Source organism: Motacilla alba, chromosome 13 (assembly GCF_015832195.1).
Source record: "Motacilla alba alba isolate MOTALB_02 chromosome 13, Motacilla_alba_V1.0_pri, whole genome shotgun sequence".
NCBI lineage: Eukaryota > Metazoa > Chordata > Aves > Passeriformes > Motacillidae > Motacilla > Motacilla alba.
In genome coordinates this window covers 13,025,329-13,047,256 of record NC_052028.1, presented here as the reverse complement: position 1 = coordinate 13,047,256, position 21,928 = coordinate 13,025,329, and the positions used below count along the sequence as shown (strand labels likewise).

General features: G+C 47.7%; 2 protein-coding genes across 12 annotated transcripts in view; one reads left to right on the top strand and one right to left on the bottom strand.

The window, feature by feature from the left end:
- Positions 1 to 62: 62 nt before the first annotated feature.
- On the top strand, positions 63 to 21,191 carry FAXDC2 (fatty acid hydroxylase domain containing 2). Of its 7 annotated transcripts, none has more exons than XM_038149788.1 (11): positions 64 to 371; positions 3,896 to 4,000; positions 6,610 to 6,674; positions 7,798 to 7,845; positions 10,123 to 10,214; positions 10,315 to 10,412; positions 11,128 to 11,249; positions 11,551 to 11,756; positions 12,689 to 12,794; positions 13,841 to 14,007; positions 14,896 to 15,052. In XM_038149788.1, exons 4-11 carry the CDS (start codon positions 7,798 to 7,800, stop codon positions 15,050 to 15,052), a joined length of 996 nt encoding a protein of 331 aa, XP_038005716.1. In that variant the 5' UTR covers positions 64 to 371; positions 3,896 to 4,000; positions 6,610 to 6,674. The 7 variants fall into 7 exon arrangements, with proteins under 7 accessions (XP_038005717.1, XP_038005716.1, XP_038005713.1 ...); XM_038149785.1 differs by having other exon boundaries at positions 3,890 to 4,000; XM_038149786.1 differs by having other exon boundaries at positions 3,881 to 4,000.
- LARP1 (La ribonucleoprotein 1, translational regulator) overlaps positions 16,168 to 21,928 on the bottom strand; it is a 45,474-nt gene continuing 39,713 nt past the window's right edge. For all 5 annotated transcript variants that reach the window (XM_038149777.1, XM_038149778.1, XM_038149780.1 and 2 more), the window contains one exon: positions 16,168 to 21,716. In XM_038149777.1, coding sequence (XP_038005705.1) covers positions 21,495 to 21,716 — 222 coding nt within the window. In that variant the 3' untranslated portion in view covers positions 16,168 to 21,494. The remainder of the gene's footprint in view (positions 21,717 to 21,928) is intronic.

Here is a 21,928-nt window from a genome sequence, read left to right as displayed (position 1 = left end):
GCGCGGCGGGGCGGGTACGTTACCGCGCGCGGCCGCGGTGCCCGCACTGCGCGTGCGCCCAGCCCTGGCCCGCTCGTGTTTCTCCTCCTCCTGCCCCCCCCCCCCTCGCAGTGCAGCTAATGGGCTCGCCCGGGCTCCCCGCGCTGCGAACGGCGGGCGAGTCCAAACTCCGCGGAAGGGGGGGGAGGGATGAGGGAGCTGGGTGCCCCCGCTCCTTGAGGGAAGCGTCGCCATAACGCCCAGCGGCGCTGCGCTGGGCTTCCAGCATGGGGAGCACCCAGCACCCCGATCCCTTGGGACACGGGCTGCGCTGGGCCCTGGCTGAGCGTCCCCGAAAGAAGCAGCGGCCGCCCCTCCCTCACCAAGGGGAGGTGAGGGGGTCCGCGGGTCGGGGTTAGGCCCGAGCCCCCCCGGGCTCCCAGGCCAGGGGCGCGCAGGGTGGGAGCGGGATGAGGGTTTGCTTTCCAGGGGGGATTTCCTAAGGCCCAGAGAGCGAACGCTGCTGTCCTGGCACGCGTTTCTCCTAAGGTGTAGTGCGCATCAAGCCCATTAATGGAGCGAGTTCTGCTTCTCCCTGCAGGGGCTTAGAAGTCATTTAAGTTCCTACTACACCTGCAGACTTTTAGTCTGGCTTCTCCTGTTCCAGGAATGGAATTTAAGTTACGTTAGCAACAGAAGGTTGTAGCTGGTAAAGCAGCTACTGCTTGTGTAACGCGGCTGCTGCCGACACTCGCTTTGCTGATGGCACATAGGCAATTCATTTGGAAGCTCGTCTGTTAATTAAAGTTAGACAGTATTTCCTTTATTTTAGACTGCCTTTCTTCTGGATGGGGTTGCATCTGTTGTAAAATATGTATGTGCCTCTATAAATATATATGTTGTGGTACTGGATTATCTGCCCACCATATGGGAGTCTTTCCCTGAATCTCGGCTGCTTGCCCAGCATTTTGATCAAAGTATCTGGAAAAGCAGATATTGGTATCTTTCACACATCAGACACTGTTCAGTGTCTCAGGTTTAATGTTCATGCCTCAGCAGAAATGTTGCCTTTAGAAAAGAAGAGGGTTTTCCAAGTGTTGCTGTGTTGAGTGACCTTGCTGCTGTCAGCATCTTAGTACATTCCCTTTATTGAGCATTATTTTGATTCAGAGTTTATCTTCAGGGATGATAGAGAGTTACTGCTTTGCCTTAGCTCTGCAGTCTCTGGTGTTGTGCAATTTATGCAACGTGCAATATGTTACACTGCCAGAAAGTAATCACCTTTCTTCCTGCGGTCAGTTGAGTCCGGGGTTTTGTACAAGAAAATCTGTGTTGTTAGCAGGTAAATTCAGCAGGCTGGATTACAGCCCCCTGTAAATATAAGGTGAAATTTTTATTTCCCAAAAGAGTTCAGAGTCATTTTTCTTGCTCGTAAACCCAGCGCTTGAAGGGATGTTGAATCCAGGGGAAAAGGGAGGATGCATCTCCTCAGGCCACTGTAAATATCTGAGCCTTGGCACTGTAATAAAAATGTGTTGCAGGCAATAATCACCTGTGATAAATTACATTTCTCCTGTGTAAAAATTTGTCTGTAAGAAAAAGCTGTTCAAGGATGTTTGCAAGCACTGGTGGATGTTTGCAAGCTCTGGTGGGAAGAGCTGCAGACACGTTTTGCTTGTTGAGATCCGAATTCCTTTCAAACGTGACATGGCTAATAAAGATTCAGAATAGCTGGAAGAGGCACCCTGCTCTTTAGAGAGTCCTGTCATTTCTGTATTTGGAGGGTACCAAGGTTGCCTCCAACTCCAGCAAAGTCTTGAAGAGTCCTCACATCTACACACGAGTGTAGAGCTGCATTATAAGGTGGAATAAAGGTATTTAACTCAACGTTTTCACACTGGGCAGCTTGAGCTGCATCTTCTGTTGTGCCTTTTCTTTAGAGCTTACTCACTGCACCACAAGGAAACTTAACTTGTGGGAATCCTGAAAGGTGAATTCATCCTTCTGTTCCACAGGTGCTCCCAGAGCAGGCGCTGCAGTGCTAGGTGGTGGCACACGTGCCCTGGCAGAGGGTGAGAAATCTGGTTCAGAATGCAGGGAATGAGGCAGTGGGGGATGTGTGCCAAGTTCAGATTCCTCTTCAGCCTTAGAGGAACTATCAGTATGGGCTTGTCCAGTCCCCTGAAAGATAATTCATGGATTTTCCCCTGATGTTCCTCTCAAACAGTGAAACAACCAGTGACTATTACAAAAACTGTGGGGAGTGAACAAAGTTGTATTATGAAGTGTCTGATCAAAAAGCTTTTTTGCTGTGAAGAAATCAGACTTCTTGCACGGCTCAGCGAAGATTGCTGCAGCATTGGGGTGTCTGTGGTGGAGACATCAGCCCGGGGCAGCCAGCAGGCAGAAGCAGCAGTTTGATTAGTGACAACCTGGGCTAGACACAAAATTGCAGCAGAAGATAAATGGCATTTACAACCCTATGAGTAATGTCCTGAGCTGTCCCCATGGGTATGAATATTTCAGAGATCACCCGTGCTGGAATTGAGCAGTGGTTCAAAAGGAACACTGAGGTCTGAAATTCACTCTTATCACCTACCATTGGCTGTTGGATGAACAGCCCTCCCCCTGCAAGCTCAAATGCAAAGATCAGCTGAGGACATTATCCTTATGGCACCCCTCTCTCGAGATGCTCATTTCCCCTTCCTCCTCTGCACGTGAGCAAATAGTTTGAAGGAATCACATTCCTCTCTGTTGAGCCTGCTCTGTGTGATGAATGCAAATTTGTAGCAACGGCTAAGAATTAAAACTTCTGTCCCTACCAGGGAATAGTTGGAATTAGGCAAGAGAAATGGAAACACTGAGAGTGTTGAACGCTGTTCACTCTTGCAAGCTCTCTGCAGTTCCAGCTCTGCTGGCACGAGGTGTTACTGAGAAAGAACAGGTGTTGCTTCACCTGTGGAGGGCAAACAAGGCTAACTGTGAGGCAGAGGTAATATTCCCTGTTTTTCCTCCTGTGGAAAAATAGATCTGGAAAGTTATGATAGATAGGAACACCCTCAGTTCTCAGAGCTCAGTTTGTAACAGGGCACTATTTATGGGCTAAGTAACAGATTGGGGCCATATTTGCATAAGAAAGATCGATGCTGCTGTAAATTGCATCTTGCTGCCTGCAATACCATAATTAAACACCGTGTTCAAAGACAACTGAGCCCAAGCACATGCTAACCTATGTGTGTCTTCACCTTACCCATGCAAGCAAAGCCTGTTACTGGTTAAGGGCGCTGTGTAGCAACAGAGTTGGAGTAATTTTTAGACTTAGTACAACAAGATGAAAACTGGACTGCTGTTTTCTTGCCATATTCCTCAGTAACCCTTATTGCTTTTAACAAATCCACCTTTGACCCATTCAGTTGCACTGGCAGTAGCTATTTTGTGCTCCAACCATGAGTTAGTGAATTATAAATACTTATCTTTAGGGTATTGGTGGCTTTTTTGTTCTCAGGTACAACGATGAAAAACTTACAGCGATGCAGAGATGTGTTCCACGTGCTTAACTGAGTAACAGCATGCACATACACACGGGGAGCACTGCCAGCACTAACCGTGACATGGCACTGGCTTCACATGACTTGTCTGGGAGGGGACAGGCAGCTCCTGCTTGGAAACACACCCCCATTGCCCTTGCCTAAACGCTCATAAAGTTTCGACAGCAGCAGTGAAAAGTGAGGAGTTGAACTCTGGGCTCTGAATAGACACAAAGGACTCTCCTAGGGTACCATCAGCAGGTGGTGAGCAAAGAACAGGCAGCCAGAGTTCAAGGGTGCTTGAAAAGATATGATAGAGTCTTTGAGTCAGTCATTAAAAGGCAATGTCGTGTCTGTGTGAAGTCCATTGTCAGCTTTTCTAGGAACAGGGTTTACCCTAAAACCGTGCAGTGCTTGGTGGGACATCAAACACCACGTCTGGTCCTGTGTCTGTCCACACAGAGTGGCTGATATGCAACTGTTCAGGTGACCAGGTAAGTGGTCCTGTGTTCTCTGTTCTCTATGTTCTGTACTTTCATGGATAGTCACAGCCTTTGTTCTCCCAGGACAGTTTTCCACTGCCTGTGCCATGTAAAGGTTGATTTCAGTGAAGTAAGACCTCCAGCAGAGGCTTCAGGAGGAAGGCACGAGGAATCCCAGGGAGCTGGGGTGGGCAGCCAGACCATCGCAGCAGATGGAGCTGTTCTGAGCTGTGCCTGCCATGCAGGTCTGTGGGAGAAGGATGCAGTGCAGGGAAAGGGCACCTGTGCTGCCTCAGCTTGAGGCTGTCTGGGCACCAGAACTATAAGAGAACAGCAGGCATGGGGCATAAATAATAATTCACATGTTTAAAAAATGTAAAAAATACAGCAGAGGTTTGTTTTGTTTTTGTTTTTTTTTTTTTTTTTTATTATATTCAGATTATATTGAGCATTTTAAAACATGACTTAGACAAACTAGCTTTTTTTTTTCAGTACCAGAAGTGAAAAATTCAGTGAAAACAAGATCTGTGACTTAATGAACAGTTTTTGGGCAAATGAAGTTATACATGGAAATAATAATATAAAAAAATGTATTAGAATTCTTGTTTGACTGGTGTATGTTTCCCCTTTAATGTCAAGAGTCTGATTGGAAAAGCAATTACTTTTACTCTAGGGTTGAGAATTTGCTTTGGATCAAATTTTGTGTTAACTAATTCGAAATAACTGGAAAGGAACTGGTTTTTTTTAGGCAGTGCTAGTTCTAGCTGATATTTGGAAATAGCTGCAGGCAGCTGAGAGCTTCACTGGTTGATTTGGGGCTGTAAAATATGCCAACATGAGAGCAGTGCCAAGCAGCTGAATGGCTTTTTTGTTTGCTGAAACAGCCATGGTTACATGAATGGTTTTTTAATGTATTTGGTGTATTCTGAATCAGCAGAGACATTACACAATGAAAAAAGAGTAGGTAATGAGATGTTGGGGAAAACCTACTCTATCCAAATTTTTCTGGGTTTAATGTAAATAATGTAGAATTTTATCCTGAAAAGTGGCTTAATAAAGGCAGTGTTCTGAAACAGAGAGCTCTGCTTTAAACTGGAAATCTTTGCCCAAGCCACCCTTCTGTCATAAACTGATTATTTTCTAAAGAAGTACCAGAAATGTGATTGTAATTTTAACTCTTTCCTAAATGCACGGAATATGTGACTCAATCAAGTAATAGCTCCTAAAAACTCAAAGCAGAGTGACGTTTTCTACAGTGCTCTGCTCTGGAGCTCTTCACATTCAAAGCTCTTCACAGGTTTGAGTCAACACTGCTGGATGGAGGAACATCTGGAGCATCAGCCTTCCAGCTCACTGGGGTTCCCCTTTCACATCTGTCTCTCCTAATCTAATGTTGTCTGCTGCAAAATCATCAGAGCAGAATAATCTCTTTAACCACAGAAAACTATGGCCAGCACTATTTACTTTACTGTCCCAGCAGAATAATTGGATTTTGCTCTTTCCAGCTCCCTACTGGGTGGTTGTAAAGATAGGGATGTACACAGCCTAAGAGCAAATAACAGGAGTTATAACCAAAAATTTCCAAGTGGAAAAAACTTACATTGAATGTTGTCAAATACTGGAACTGCTTTCCCGGAGTAGCTGTGAAATCTCCTCTGTGCAGACACTCAACTGTTCAAGGCTCTGAACAACCTTTTAAGAAAGCTGGAATGGAGCAAAGCCTCACAGGAATGGATTATTCAAGCCTGACATATTTCAAGCTGTAGTGGTGTTTTCTTGGAGGCAGTGGGCACACCTGCCCTGAGAGGACCTGTGTGGCAAGATGGGCACATGGTGGATGTTACGTAACATATGTGATTAGAAGGTCTTATAAAAATTAAGATCAATTTAAATTTGGCCTGTGGCCTGTTATTTATGCTGTTCTCTTCAGGCTAGCAGGTTATTTTTGGTTGTTTCTTAAGGGTATTCTTCATCAGATACATTAGAGTTCAATTGTATTTTATCAATAAAGATGTGGCAGCCAAACAATATATGAGAGGAAAAGAAAATCCCACCGACTGGCTGTGGTAGCTCACGAAGTGCAGTGAGGAGCTCTGTGTCTGGGGAAGGACAGGAAGCCCTGGGACACTGCAGGTTCCCCAGCACAGTCTCATTTTAAGCAAAATCACCTTAGGACACATCTCATGCTAACCCTTTTTGGCCAAGGGAGACAAAGTGAAGTTGGATTTGGTTTCTTTTCAAGACTGCTACCGAAACGTAGCATTTCCCATAGGAGTACATCCAACCCTAGTTACAGGGTTGGGAGTTGGCCTCAAGGTTTCAAGTTTCAAATCCCTTTTTGCCTTATTTTTATTTTTTCCTTCTCAGAACTGTCCAACATCAGTTTCTTCCACTAAATTGTGTGGTATGGTGGGCTGGCCTTGCTCTTTTGTGTCTGTGAGTAAGCAGGAAGGAGGTGTCTAATTTTACTGTCTCATGGCCTTTGACCTGCATACTAATATGTAATGTAACAGAGCTGGGAACACCTGTAAATAAACAGAGTTGTATTTGTAAGAACATACCCAGAAGGCTATTATTTCAAACCTAAACCTCCTGACTAATACAGGATTTCTTTTTGACAGTTTATTTCTCCTTTCTGAAACGCTGCAAGAAGAGTACTCCCAAGAGGCTTCCCTCCATCACCAAGGTAATAGAATATCATCTTCCTAATGAGTAACTTTCCAACTGTTTGTACCCTAGACAAGAATGTTTGAACCTTCCTGTGCTTGCCTTTGTACTTTAGGGAACAGTTTGCCTGTGCTTGAATATTCTGCTGAGTAGGAAAAGCAAAATGGATTAAGTTCTGCAATCCTCAGTAATCTGGCTGTCATGTTATTAGAAGTTGTGTGTTTGTTCTTAAAGACCATGTGAAACCAACAAAATATTAAGGAATGTTTTGTTAACTTTTGCTAATTATATGTGATGATAAGACTGCAGAAATATTAAAATAACTATGCAATAATCCCTAGGACAGCCAGAACATGGCCTGAAATACAGAACCCCTCATAGCCATGGCCAGCAGTGAAGCCCCAGCAGCTACTCAAACCTTGGGTTTGATTTATTTTTTAATTTTTTTTAACAAAACCATCAACAAATGGTCAAGCCAGAGCCAAATGCAGAGAGATTCATTATGAGATGACCACGAGCCCATTTAGGATTGTAACTCTCTAAGTGACCATAGCAGGACTTGAAGCAAAGATGATTTTCTTACTTAACATGTTCTTAAACTGTAACTCAGAGTTTGGGTGAAGGCTGTGGGGCTCTATTGTGTTAACTCTCTGTGGCCCAAACTCACTTTGTTTTCATCTCTGTTTGTTTAATTGCGTGTTGTCATTATGGAAGGACATATGTCCCACACTATCCTTTCCTTACAGCCTGGGAAGGGCTGGAGTAGCTACTGGGTGCTGCAGTGTATTGCCAGGCCAGGGAAGGAAAGGGTGGGAAGTCTTACCACAGCACACCAGTGACACAAGCAAAACCTTTGGTTTTGGCTGTTCTCCTGTTTTTCCTTGTTATCCTTGCATCCCTATTAATCTTCTGGGACACTACTAATTCCTCAAGAAATAAGGGCATTTTTCTTCTCAAGAACTCAGTTTTGCTCCATGGCCAACACACAAAGGATGGAGCAGGACAGGACATGGCACAGAGAGTAAATATTTTACACTTTTAGCACTGAACTGCAAGTGTAGGTGATTTGCTGTTGTCTGCATCATATTCTGCCTCTCTCCAGGTGGCCAAAGTTCACTTACTTGGATCACGTTTTATTTCAGATGGAAACAGACTCTGGATATTCCTCCACAGCTGAGCTGCAGAAGCAGGTAAAGGCTCAAGCTCATCGTTTAAAGGAAGCCTCATGGAGGTGCTTTGGAAGGCTGAGTGTGTTGAATCACCTTCTAAGAGAAGTGACAGACACATCCTCATTCCGAACATTTTTGCATAATTAGGAGCTCATCTCTTATCACTAAAGCAACACTTCCCCAGCATTTTTCCCTTCCAGTGGACTGCAGCTACAGCAGCAAGGGGGACCTGTTATCTGTGCTTGTGTGGCAAGAGCCCACCACAGTCCCCCATAACCAGAAGCTGTGCCACCTCACTGGGCCTGGTCCTACTAAACTCTTCTGGCCAGCTGATGTGCCCCAGTCTCCTTACCTTGCCAGCAGCAACCCCGTTCTGCACTTAGGGAATTTGCCAACTTCCACAAGCACTTTAAGAGCAAGAATTCAAGCAATCCATGAATTAGTTTGGAAACTACCGTGCTGTAGCTGTTGGCATGAGGAGAAACAGGGTATTAAGCACTTGGACTTGATGAACAAGATTTGTTTTCTATGTAAACTTCTCTACTTCTACATCTCGTCTAATTATAGTGTGTGGGATTCATGTAATCACTTCATCATATGCAATAAAAACACAGCCTCAAAACAAGACAGTTTCTAGCCAAAGGGCTGTTAAAATAGGTGAAGTGCTGAACTTTAGCTCCTCTCTGTCCTGTCTCAAAGCAGGACATGCACAGTGTCTGTGAGTATTAGGAGTTAAAAAGGTTTGAAACTCTTGAGCTGGAGGATGTTAAAGCAACTGAAACCTTATTTGGGCTAATTGGAAATTCTGACACTTGTAAGACAATTTTTGTTTGGTATGCTCTTCATCCCAGGAGAAAAAGGATTTATAGGATATGAGTCTGTTAAGAAGCTCAGAGCTTTCTATAACTACTGTAACCTTTTTTATTCTAAAGAATATGTAAGTGATGGTTCAGGGTCTAAAGATTAAGAAAGTCTTACATCAGCATACATGGGGCATAACATGGATGCAGCTGGAATTATGAAACTGCTAAGAGAGCAGATCTCTGGTCCAGGATCCAGCAGGCACTATCTGATGCTGGAGGAGAGGCTTTTGCCAGCCTGGCACTTGCACTTCAGTACCCCCAGTGATAACAGTGGCAGCTGATTGCACTGCTGTCATATAAACCCAGAGGGTTCACAAGTATCAAACTGTAGGGCAAGAGTCCTGTCAGTTCCTTCCTCCCTATCTGCTTTGTCGATTAAAACAAAAAAAAAAAAAAAGGAGGTGATAGGAGGAAATGGTTATTTGTTTTACTAGTGAATGTTTCAATGCTAAAGCAAAGTTCTGTCCTGGGACAAATAAATATTGCTTATAAGTCCTGGGCCACATTTAATGTTCTGTAGCTGTTACAGAATCTAAAAGCCATGTAAAGAGGATTCCTTTATATTGCATTACTCTAAACCACCTGCATTTGGCATTTCTCAGAGCTGCCTCTCTTGTTTGTCCTCTCTGACAGGAGGTGAGCAGGACTGCAGCTATGAATCACACTGTTTTCACTCCAGTCTGTTTGTGCAGCACAACACCACGTTAAACAACAGGAAGGACAGAGGAATGAAAAAGACAATAGCTGGTTATTACACTATTGCATTGATTTTTTAAAAAACATTTACATTGCAGATAGATATAATTCATAATCACTCATGAAAACCAAATTAATTGCACTCCAGAACCAATTCCAACTTGGACTACTCTAAAAGACAGATTGTTAATTATAAATTTGTTGTGTATAAACAACTTTGTTTTGAATATTTAAATATTCAAATATATTGGATACTGCTTTTTGAATATGCTTATTCCTGTTAGCCAGGTCATCTGAGCACAGCAGTTCTTGACTGCTGTGGGGAGAAAACACTGCATCCTGGGAGGGAGAAAATACTGAGGGAGGGAGGTGCTGAGATAGAGCACCATTCCTTATTGCTCAGTGTTCCTTTCTCACTGCTCTGGGTTATGCAGAAGCCCCTGGAGCTGTAGCCCTCCAGGTACTGAGCAGCATGCCAAATAAAGGAGGAAAAAAGTCAGCGGTCCTTTCTCTCCCTTTGGTTATTCCAAAGAAATTCCACATCAGTCATGCAGCAGATCTCTGTAAGCATGACAGATGGATGATTATACACAATATCCCACAACAGCTTTGTTATTGTGTTCTTCAGAGTGTGTGTGAAGCTAAACAGGCCGTCACAGGACTGCCTTCATCATTTCAAATACCAAAAATGCCAGGGCAGGACACAGCAGCACGTGCTCACTCTTGTTGCTTCTCACAGGGAAAGAAGCTCTCAGATGCCTTGAGGATCAGTGCCTACGTCTTCAGTACAGGCCTGCTCATGTTCACTGCCTTGGTGAACACTGCTTCTTGGTAAGAATGTTCAAACAAAGCAGCTTGAGGAGAAGCTTTCCTGTGGAAAGGGGGAAAAGTGGATGACTAGATGGGCAACCAAGCACTGTTGTTTCCACAGGTTTATGCAGAATATAACCTTAGGCAATTTCTGGCAAACAGCATGGTTGGAGTTCTACGACCATGTGGAGGGAGATGAGTGGACAATCTTCCTCGTTGGTGAGTTTTAACAATGCTTCTCAGGAGAAATCATCCATGTATTACATATTAAAGGGAGACATGGACAAGCTCCCCAAACTCACTAATCTTCCTGCTGACAAGCACTGGCTTGGAAGGCACCAACAGGTGATATAGTGCAGCTGTTCTGCTTTTGGATGGGGTCACAGTCAGGGCCCTGTACAGATTAAAAATCTCATCTTTTTGTTGCTACTGAAGTGGCTTCCCTGTGAAGACACTTTGCTGCAGTGAGAACTGAATGACTCAGTAGAACTAGTTACTGAAAATGTAAGTAAATTTAGTGAATTCTGCTCTTGCTGTAGTACTTACAAAACTCTTTTCTGTGATTAGCAGCCAGTGAACAAAACTGGTAGGGACCTTGCAAGGTTCTAGAGATCAGGTCAACCTTATCCTACTTGGATTTAAAAGCAACAGAGGCCTCCCAGCCACCTAGAAAAGCCTTTTCTTAGCTTCAGTTATGTCAAGTTTCAACCTCTGAAACAGTTGTCTGCTCTTACCTCCTTCCAATTCTTTGCTCTTACCTGGATGTCAGAATTTACCAATATTCCATTTTAAAGCATCTTTGGGCAGAGGACACATCCTTGGCACATCTGGGTTCCAGCAAGGTCCTCTGGGTACTATGCCAGTGTATGTTGTTTCTGATTTAGCTGTAGTTCCCAATTCATTCACACATCTCTGCCCTTTCCTCATGCCACAGGGGCTGCATTGGTGCCTGCACTTGCTTTCTGGGGCTTCAATGGAATCCTTCTGGTGGCTGATATAACAGGAAAGCCAACTTTCATTACTCGCTATCGCATTCAGCTGGGCAAGAATGATCCTGTAAGTACTTCTCACTCTGCCTTTTCTGCTGGCTAAACACTTCCTGCAGTCTCTTGGGCCAGGAATGGGGAGAAGAGCCTGTTATGCTTTTCTCTTGCAACCAGGTAGGATTCCAGGAGGATCAAGTCAAGTCTTGTATACCCACTGTAGGGAGGAAGGCAGATCCTGTTATCAGATCTGCACTGACTGCTTGTTAAAGAGCTGATCCCAAAACTAGCTCCAAATCTTAAAGCTTTTCATCCTTCCAACTAAAACTGCATTGCTTCTTTCTAAGTCTCAAGTCCTGACTTCTCTGTTGCAGGTGGACAGAAAGAAACTGTGGAAAGCCATCTACACAGTGCTGGGTAATCAGTTCTTTGTCTCCTTTCCCATGCTTGTGCCCATGTTCTACATCATGAAATGGTGGGAAAACACCTTCAGCAAGGAATTACCAACCTTCCAATGGTTTCTTGTGGAGCTAAGCATTTTTACTGTAGTTGAGGAAATTCTCTTCTATTATACACACAGGTGAGCTGAGCACAGGAACAGGTGTTTGATTTTCCTCCATGCCTCTAAGTTTATACACATACCCTACAACAGCAATGATCCTTGTTCCTCTGTTCCATCAATCTTGTTTTTATGTGGAAATCTTACAGGTCCTGAAATCCAGCCTCACAACATGAGGCCTTGGTGCTGCCAGTAACTGTAGTAAACAAAAATGGGTAGAATTTAAAAGGTGGAACAGCTTAAAAACTAAGGAAGAAACAGAACAGTCAGTTTTTCACAGAAGCTATAACCCAGCATTCTTTGAAAAGAACAAGACTGACTATCCTGAAAGACAAAAATCTCAAGGGTCAGTGACTGATCTCTGTTCCCTTGTACAGCACGTACAAATTAGGGCCTGACTTCCAACACTGCAGGATTTCCAAACGCTGACACCATCATTAGAGGACAGAACTCAAGTGAGGAAGACAAGAGAAGCAGAAGCAAGCACAGTACTCTCAGAAATCTGCAGGTTTCCCTTTAGGACAAATGAACCCAAAAAATGTAAATGCAGTTTTTTACCGAGGACCCCTGGAACTGAAAATTCTGATTCTTTGACAGTTGCCAGTAGAAAAAGTCAAAACAGTGAAAGCATAAATTGAGTCTTCCCCTAATAGTTCTCCCAGATTTGAGTAAATAAGTAATTCAGGGACTTTGATTTATGGGATTTATCTGGCCTTTAAGTTTATCATAAACTCATAAGTTTATGAGTTTATCATAAGCCAGCAGACACATTAATTGAAGAAGGGCTCCATATAAAGAGAGCAAAGCAAGCAAGGAGTCCTACACTCTTATTGCCAGCTGCTCTGAAATCTTTATGTTAGAGGAGACACAAGCAAATCCCCTGCAGAAATTCTGTGTTCTGTTACTCCTTTTTTGCAGACCTCAAAACCTGCCTTTCTGTTTACTCTGCCTAGGCTTGTTCACCACCCAGTGCTGTATAAGCACATTCACAAGAAGCACCACGAGTGGACAGCCCCCATCGGCGTGGTCTCCATTTATGCTCACCCAGTAGAGCACATAGTAAGTGGATTCTCCCATGGTCACCCTCCAGTTGCTGTGAGGAGTGTGATTTCCATGGCACGAGGTGGAGTGGTAAGGGAAGAGGAGAAAATGTGCCTTTAGAGGCTTCTTCCTTAGGAAGAGGAAGCTGAGCTGCATTGCCAAGAAGCTTGGCTCTAGGAGGGTTGCAGTAATTGTTTGTACTGGACTCCAGCAGCTTTTAGAGCACAGATCCAAGGGCCTCCAGTAGATAAGGAACTGACTGGACAGGGCTTCCCATGAGCCCCAAGAGGACTGGGAGCACAGACAGTGCTTTCAGCAAGAGATATGACAGCCTGAGTGATCTTGTGGACTTGGAAATCTCTCAGGATTTTTGTGGTGGTTGCTGGGATCAGTGTTTGCAAGGAGTGTATCCCAACACCCCTCCAGCTGAGATTTCTCAGGAAAACACATCCCACCTTCAAATATTCCACTTAAAAATTCCATCTCCTGTTACCAATAGACCTTGGCTGCTCTGAGGGTCTCCCCAGCTGACAGTCTTTGGGCAGCATAATGACTGAGGAGCCCAGCTGAGCTGTGCTGGTGCACGCAGCTGGGTCTGGGCAGCCAGAGCCTTTTGTGCCACGGGCAGAACACAGTGAAGAGCTGCAGCAGGGTTTGTCCCGTTGCTGTGTGTGTCTGCAGGCCATGCCCTTTCGCAGGGAGGTTTCCCAAGGGCAGATTCAGCATTATTCCAAGGTGAAGCTGAAATTCACACCTCAGACTCCAGAGTGGTTTACTGGAATCATGCTGTACTCACCCAGGGTCTGGAGTCATGTCTAACTTCTACTGCAGGCTTATGGAGTTTGGGCTATGGCAATGGTTTGCAGTAGTAGAGCTCTCTTATCTCTATTATTACTTTTTGGATGATTCTGTAACTTTAGTAAGGTTTTTGCAGGGAGATCTTCCCTTTACACTGTTTGCACAAAACAAACCAGTGTGATGGATCACCAGGTGACAATTCAGCTCCTAGAGGAGAGTCTGCTTGTAGTGGACCCATTAATGAGGCACTTTCTTCTCATTTCCAGGTCTCCAACACTCTGCCTGTCATGACTGGCCCGCTGATCATGGGATCTCACATAGTTTCAGTCTCAGCATGGTTTTCCATTGCTCTTGTAACAACAAGCATTTCTCACTGTGGCTACCACCTGCCCCTGCTGCCATCTCCTGAGTTCCACGACTTCCACCATCTCAAGTATGTCTGGGCACTGCTCAGCTTTCCATTCTCCTGCCTCTCCACTGGCACCGCTGGCTGGGAAAGCTGCTTTCTGAGGGTCAAGTGGGTTTGCCTGACTCATGCACCACCTGAGAGCAGGCTGAGTGCTGCCAGTTCTTAGAGCAGTGAAACTGGGATTTCAAGGCATTCCAGCCCTGTTAAGGGCAATTCTCTGCAAGTTTCTTCCTAGAAGTTCAGGATACGCTTCATGTGATCTAAAGACAGAGCCAGGGCAAGTCACACAGGTAAAATAATCGAGCCTACCTGTCTGTCCCTCGGATCAGTAACACTGATCAGGTTACACTTTGCCCAGACAGTCACCATTAACCCTTCCTGACAGAGATCCTCAGCCTCCTGTGCTGGAGAGAGAGCAGTTGCAGCAGACTGTTCAAGGATACATACCTGAGCAGTGGAGAAACATTCCCATCTCCCAGTGAGCACTACATTCAGACATGCTGCCCAGAAATGTCTGCCCTGCTGCAGAGCCAGCCCAGGGGACAGTTCAGTCACCACCCAGGACAGGGATGGCTGCAGAGCTGAGACACTCTGGGTGGAACACATCTGCTCCATATGCCAGGACAGCCAGGCCTTGAGAGCTTATGGGGGCTTGGTAACGTGGGTGTCCAGTGCTCCCACAGCTCTGAGCTGCCCAGAAGCAGCTGCTGCTCAGTGCCACCATTTCTGGGCACGGATGGTACCAGAGAGAAGCTGCAAAGTTCACCCAGGCTTTGCCAGAGCTGCCAGGGAGACTGGTGCAGGGGCAGAAATCCCACGGACAGATTATCAGGGCTGAGAAAAGAATGGAAAGAGAAAGGGCAAGGTAACCTCAGTAACTCCCAGTGATGTTTATCTGTGTTTGGTTCTCAGGTTCAACCAGTGCTACGGAGTGCTGGGAGTGCTGGATTTTCTGCATGGCACGGACAGAATGTTCAGACAGAGCAAAGCCTTCGAGAGACACAAGGTCCTGCTCAGCCTCACACCACTTTCTGAAAGCATCCCAGAGCCTCCCAAGAAAGAGGAGTGAAGCAGCCCAGCAGCTCTTGCCCAGCCTGGTGATGAGCAGAGTGAGAGACAATGATTTATGCCAAATAGTATTTTAATCAGGAAACAAATTCTTGTCCACACATAACAGATCATGAAGCTGAAGTTAAATATGCTGCTTTGAAACGACTGCACTTTTGCTGCCATTGTTTTCTATACAAGACACTTATAAAAAAAACTGCTCTAGAAATCTATTTTTAAAATTTACTGGTTTATCTGTTACTTGCACTGGCTCTTGGTTCCAGCTGCCTGTGTATGAGCCAGGTGTGTTCTGGGTGACATGGCTCAGGGTTCTCATTATTAAGGTTTTAACATCATACTCCACATGTGATGGTGTGATACAATTAAAACCAACCAGCTTTTGTGACTCAGAGCACCTGGGACACAGGACACAACCCCGTGGAAAATCAGTGGGGCCTCAGCTTTAGAAACACTCCCCTGCACATGCAACAAGGGCCTGAGTTCCTGTGAGCAGTTGTTATGCATGGGAGGTGAGTACAGGGCTGAACTGGGCAGCCACAGCCTCACCACTGCTCCACAGACAGCTGCACACAAAGGGAGTTTCCTCTCGTGGGACGTGGAAGGAGAGCTGGGAGCTGATGTGGTTATGGCATCACCTCCTCCTGCTGAGCCTCCCCTCGCTCTGAGACACAACCAAAATTCTGATAAATTCCAGAGATTTTCCAAGGAAAGCAGAGTCCCTGCTGTCCTGAGCTGTGGGGAGATTAAGGAACCCCTCTAAGAAAGGAGCCAAGAAAGCAGCCCCCAGAACAACATGCACATTCCCAAATACCCACAGACCATCTGAGACTTACTGTGAATTCTCTCCAGGATCTTCCTAAGTCTCAGTCCTGCCTGGGGCCTGGAACAAACACATGACCTTTCTCCCCAGGGCTAGAGCAGCCCCTCGAGGAACAGGCACACAGGGTTAACCTGTGCTGCACTGACCACTGCTCAGCCCAATGGCCCACAGCCTTGCCTGTGGAACCAAAGCCACTTCCCCTGCTCCTCTCCAGTCCCCACAACTGCACCAGGATGAACCCAGCCCAGTTACCTGCCCCCAGTTCCCTGGGGAGGGCAAAAAAATCCAGGCACCACTGTCTTTTGAACTTTTTATTTTTATACATTTTTTTTTGTATTAAAAAGGAAAAAGCATAATTACCACAAATTACAAAGGACTAAAGCATTACTAGAATAATGAATCACATCAGCCTAGAAAGCAGATACTCTGAATAATATTAATGTTATAATACAAGCTCTCATTCAAGTATTTTACATTTTTCTCTTTTCCTTTTATACGTGATGATGATCCTAGCACATGGGTCAAAGATTATGTACTATCGACAGAGATGGATCATGTACAGCAGGCCGTATTAACAAGGTTTTCCTCCCGAGTGATACATGGTCTGTGATGAGTCATTTTAAGTTTGTCTCTACTATAAATGCAGCTGAAGAAGGTTGCACACACTCTCTAGTTTTGGGAAGCAGAAGGCTGAGGTTGGACACACAGGGTTTGAGAAGGGCCAGCACATCGAACCATCACCCCTTTGGCTCCAGGCGAGCGAGCAGAAAGCTGCACTCGCTGGGGTGCAGCTCAGTGGGTGTCTCTGAGCCACAGATCCAAAGGTTTCCAAGCCCAGTGGGACCAGGACAGGCTGGGGGGGAAGATGGGGAGCAGGGCTGCACCAGGGAGGCTGGAGGGACCAAGTGGTGCCAAGCACCCCCTCCCACGAGGGGCACCACTGGCACAAGCCACCCCGGCGCAGGGCTGACACCTGGGGAGAGAGCAGGAGGACAGCGTGAGGAGCTGCAGGGAGCCCAGCACGCTCCACAGGGCCAGCTGGCACCCAGAGCACCCCCTGCTCCTCTGGAGCTTCCCACCAAGGGGATGTGCTTGTCACAGATACATCGGTCCTATGTTCAAGTGTCTGCAGAAAGTGAAACTGTAAACTACTCCTGGCAATGCTGCCCTCCAGCCACCCGCTCCACACCACCGAGATGAACATTTGCTTAGGAAAAGAAAAATGAAAAGAAACTCTTTTATCTGTTACCTGTATTGGAATCTTTAAAAAAAGTCAGTGAGGCATTTAACATCAAGTGTAACAATCTTCTCAGGAAGAGCCCAGCATCCATTTCAAACAGTGACAAGTGACATAACCAGCCTCAGAGACAGGAGACAGTAAGCATTGCAAACACAGCTTGCTACATTTACAGTTTTCCTTTTTTTTCCTTTTGATAAAATAACTGGGAAGGCATTAACAGCTAGAAGGCCCCCTCTGCACTGCCACGTGGAACGCGGCAGGACACTGAGGTTAAACACATCAGTTTGTTACAGTACAACAATCAGTCCCCAGCAGGTGCCAGAACTCAGGGACCCCACGGGCTACAGTGAGAAGGTGCCATCAGAGGTGCCAGGGGGCAGCAGAAGAGATGGACAGGCAAAACCAGAGCAGCATCATCGTTACTTTTTAATTGTTTTTCCCAAATGAGCACGGCAAAGCAACAAAGCCTCCTCAAAAACACACCTTCCACCTCCACTCTGACCCCACACCACAGCTCTGTACCTGTTACAGCCACCTGCTAACAACAAGTTAACCTCGGCAAGGAGGACCTCCCGAGAAGAGGGGCAGGATGAGGAATGCTCCCCTGACTCGGCTTCCCTCAGCCTTTCCAGAAGCAGCTGGGGCTCCCCCCAGGCTCTGCCAGTGGCTGGGCACCAGCACCATGCAGCTCTCGTGAGCTGTGGGACTATCAGCACTCACAGGAGCACATGTGCAACCACTCAGTCCTCTAAAATTCAAAAAAGCACAACACATGGTGGAGGTGGGGCATTCATACTAAAAGCAAGGATTAACTCCCTCCTCTGCAGAGGGGCCAGAGCTTCCTTAAATGCAAACCCCTTCTGGACAGCTGTCCCTTCATCCAGTGGGGACACGAGCCTTGCTGCAGCCACTCGTGACCCAGCTGGGCACAGACCACGCACCCGGGGAGCTCCCTGCCCTCTGCCAGCGCCACCCTGGCACGGAGCAGGAGGGAAGGGTTCTGTGCTCCCTTCCCTGCAGGAACACAGGGGTGAGCCAGCAGCAGCTGCCTCGGGCTGTCACCTCCATCTTTGCTCTGTCCTGCCCACTGCTGTCCCATGAACAGCAAAACAAGGCACACGGTCCACAAACCTGGAGGGCACGGGGACCACTGAGATTGCTCTTCTGACCCACCTTCCCCTGGGTGCACACAGCAGTGTGACAAACCACTAACTTGGCAGAGGGGGAAGGGTTAACACTTCCATGCCAAGACTAGAGCCTCAGGATCAGAAATTAAAAATTACTTAAAATCAGTATTTTGGGAAATTCTCTGGGAAATGTCCTACCTCTTCTACAACCCAAGCAAATCCATAGTCTGCCCTACAAGCAACAACTCCATGGCAGCAGCTCACCCCTCCCCATTTCCTATGAATTTGTTGCTGAAACGCAGACAATCGGCTTCAAGAGAGCCACGCACACACGCCAATGAAAGGAGCACAGACACAGCAGCAAGGATCACCTGTGGCACATCCAGACCTGCCTCCACTTGCAAACAACCAGCAACACATCTACAATGTCCTTGATCGACCCTCCAGCCTCCTCCTCCCCAAATCTGGGACAAGCCCACCTATCAATGCAACCTCAGAGATCTGACTCCAGCTCACAAGAGGGGAAATCCAGAGATAACAGTCACGGCCACAGCACTGTACAAGAGTTACTTTTGCCCATCTTGCCCAGTTCCCACCCCACAACCCCAGAGCGCTGCTGCCATAACAGAGACCCACGGCCTCGGATGGGCTCGCCTGCTGCAGTCAGGCCTGTGAGTGGTACCAGCTGCAGGGTGACATGGCAGGGCTGGATGGAGCAGGGCAGGATCTCACCACCAGGAAACAGCCAAGTAGCAGCTCCCCAGCCTCTCAAAGCCAGCTGTGCTTTCGATTCTAGCAGCAGTTCATGAAGCCACTCCACTCGGACCAGCCCACCCGCCCCCAGGAAGGCAGCATCCTGGAGGCAGTGTCAGTTTGGGAAGGGATGGCCTCAGCCAGGGCCCACGAGCACCCACAGCCACTGCTGATGGACAGCCTGGCCGTGCTTCTCCTCTTACTCCTACTCTCAGCTCCTGGCTGCTCTCTCCCACCCACCCTGCAGCTGTACAAGGGACAGCCCTGGAGAGATGAGACTGATCCCAGCTAAGAGAGACAGCTCTGGATCAACTGGATCCCTTGGGAAACTGCTCAGTACCAGCTTGTGACTGCAGAAAGGGCAACACAACGAGCTGCACCCTTCGAGTGGTGCATCCACACTGCACACAGGAGCACAGCTCTGGAGCCTGAGCCACAGCCAAGCCTGGTATCCCAGGGAGCCAGCAGAAGGAGCATGGTGACAGCAAGGCAAGTGGGTCTGGCTGGAAAGGAACACGACTTTCCAGTGCTATCTCTGGAGCATCTCCAGAGGTAGCACTGGTATCTCCGAGATCTGACACATGCCCCTCACAAAGGATTCAGCTCACAGCCTGGGGAGGGTTTGCCCACCAAAGTCCACCTGGTGCTGGGTGTTAAGGATGAATCAAGTAAATGCCACAGCAGCTCTGCAGTCACCCCCTGCCACAGCTGAGTAAGGAGCTACACGGTGTCATCTCAGCCCTTGGAAATGCACAGGGGCTGTGCCCTGAGTGGGAGACTCCATGCAGGCGCCTGCCACAACACAACACACAAGGAAACCCAGGCAAGAGCTCTCCTGTACCAGGCAGGGCTCCTGCTCACCCCTGCACAAGTCCCACCAGCAGCCCTGAGCCGGTGACTGCTGTGGGACAGCTTTCCCAGGGCTGCCTCACTCCCTGTCAGGTACAGCAGAAGCAGCCCTCGCTCACAGCCAGGACCAGTGCCCCCAGCTGCTGTGACAAGCTCCCTGCTCACTCCCCAACCACGCTGGAAGCACAGACAGGAGCAGAGGCACCTCCTGCCCAGGGAGGGCTGGGGGTGCGAGCAAGGCCATGACAGAAGAGTCGCTGTGGTGGGGACAAGGCTGCCACGGTACCGACACAGCGGAGCGGCTGCAACACGAGCAGAGTCTGGGATGCGACTGCCCTCAGCCCCTGCCCCAGGAGACTCGGGCCTGGCAGGGAGGCTCCGTGACAGGGGAGGCATCCGAGCGAGCTGCGGGGTCGGAGGAAAGGCCGCAGGGAAGATCAGCTCGGCAGCAATGCCGTGAGGAGTCTCTGGGCCTGGGGGAGCGCAGTACACCCCAGGGTGCAGGAAGCCAACAAGCCTCCCCAGTCCAGCTCCACCATAAGGCAACTTTTTTTTTGTGTGTTTTTGGGGTTTTTTTGTTTGTTTTTTTTTTTCTTTTTTTCTTCAGTAATATTTCCAAGGAAGAAAGCAAAGGGAGATGTGTCTTTTTTTAAAGAGTTTTTCTAGTTTTTCTGTTGTTGTTTTAGAGGGGTTTGTGGGTCGTTTTTTTTTTTCCTTTTATGTCATTTTTTCCAAGGGAAAAGGAAGAGAAAAGCTCCTTCAGCAAAGTCATGTCTTTGCAAGCGATGGGCATTCCTGGGGCAGTGGGTGCACCGTCCACGCAGGCTCGAGTCCAGGTGCCTGCCAGCCTCCCAACCAGCCATCCTCGCAGGAAGGAGTCAGAACAAGCCTATCCTTGGCAAAGGTCCTTTGGTTGACTTCCAAATTGTCCGTGACAGAAGGGAGAGGTGCACAGAGGGAGAGCCAGACCCTCGGGAAGGTGAAGACGTCGGGGAGAAGGGAGCAGGAGAACGAACAGCGACGCTCCTGTGGCAGAGGCCGGCGTTGGGAGAGGCACCGCGCACGGGGATCGGCGGACGCCAGCCGGGTCATGGAGGTCAGAGGCTCCGCAGCATCGTCACACGCTGTGGCTTCGGTCCCCCACTGGGGAACCTCGCTCCTCCGAGCTTCCTGAGCGGCTGCCCCGCCATCCGAGGGGGACACACAGGGGACTCGTTGGGGCCACACAGAGCAGACTTGTTTTGGTAAAATCCAGACGAACTTCTAGCAATAATTTAAAACTTGATATATATATATAATAATAAAAAAATCTCCCCTTTCCAACCCAGCCAGAACACATTTTTTTTTTGAAGAGACACTAAGACATGAGTGTGTGCACAGGAGGAGAGAGAAGGGAAAGGTTGGGTCTGCTGGGAGCGGGTCTGGCTCTGGTCAGGGTAGTAATAGCAAAACGGTGTTTTGGATGCAGATCATCTTTGCTTTCCAGCCACAAGAGAAGAAAATCGTGTGCGTTGAAGTTTTCTCCCAAGCAGCCTGTTCCTGGGAACCCACCTTCCAGCTCCCTCCTGTCCCACCCCCTCATGTCTGCCCTTCTCCGAGCCATTCCCCACCACCCCAGCCCACCCCCCGGCAGGAAGCAGATGCTGCAGCCGCTCTACTTCCCCACTGTCTGCGACTCTGCAGCTGATGGGGCAGGGGATTGCTGGCTCAGGTTTTTGGCATCCTCTTGTGCAGGCTGGCTGGGTGAGGCGTGGGCTTGGCTGGATGGGCACTGGCTGACCGTTTTGCTGGAAGACTGGGATGGGTAGCGCTTCCTGCCATCTCCCCCTGACGTCGTAGGGTATCTCTTGTGTCCACCTTCCTCCCCCATGGGTGGCTGGAAGAGAAGCACCCCAGTATCAGCACAGCCTCCTCCAAATGCAGGTCCTGATCCCAGGAGAGGGATCAGGAAACAGCCTTCCTGCCAGCCTCCAATTCAACTTCTCTCTCTCCCTGGCCCACACACACTCACCCCAAGCACTCAGCTTCTCTGTCCAAATTTCCTGCTGCCAGGTTTGACAGAAAAATTGACTGAATTCCAAACTGATC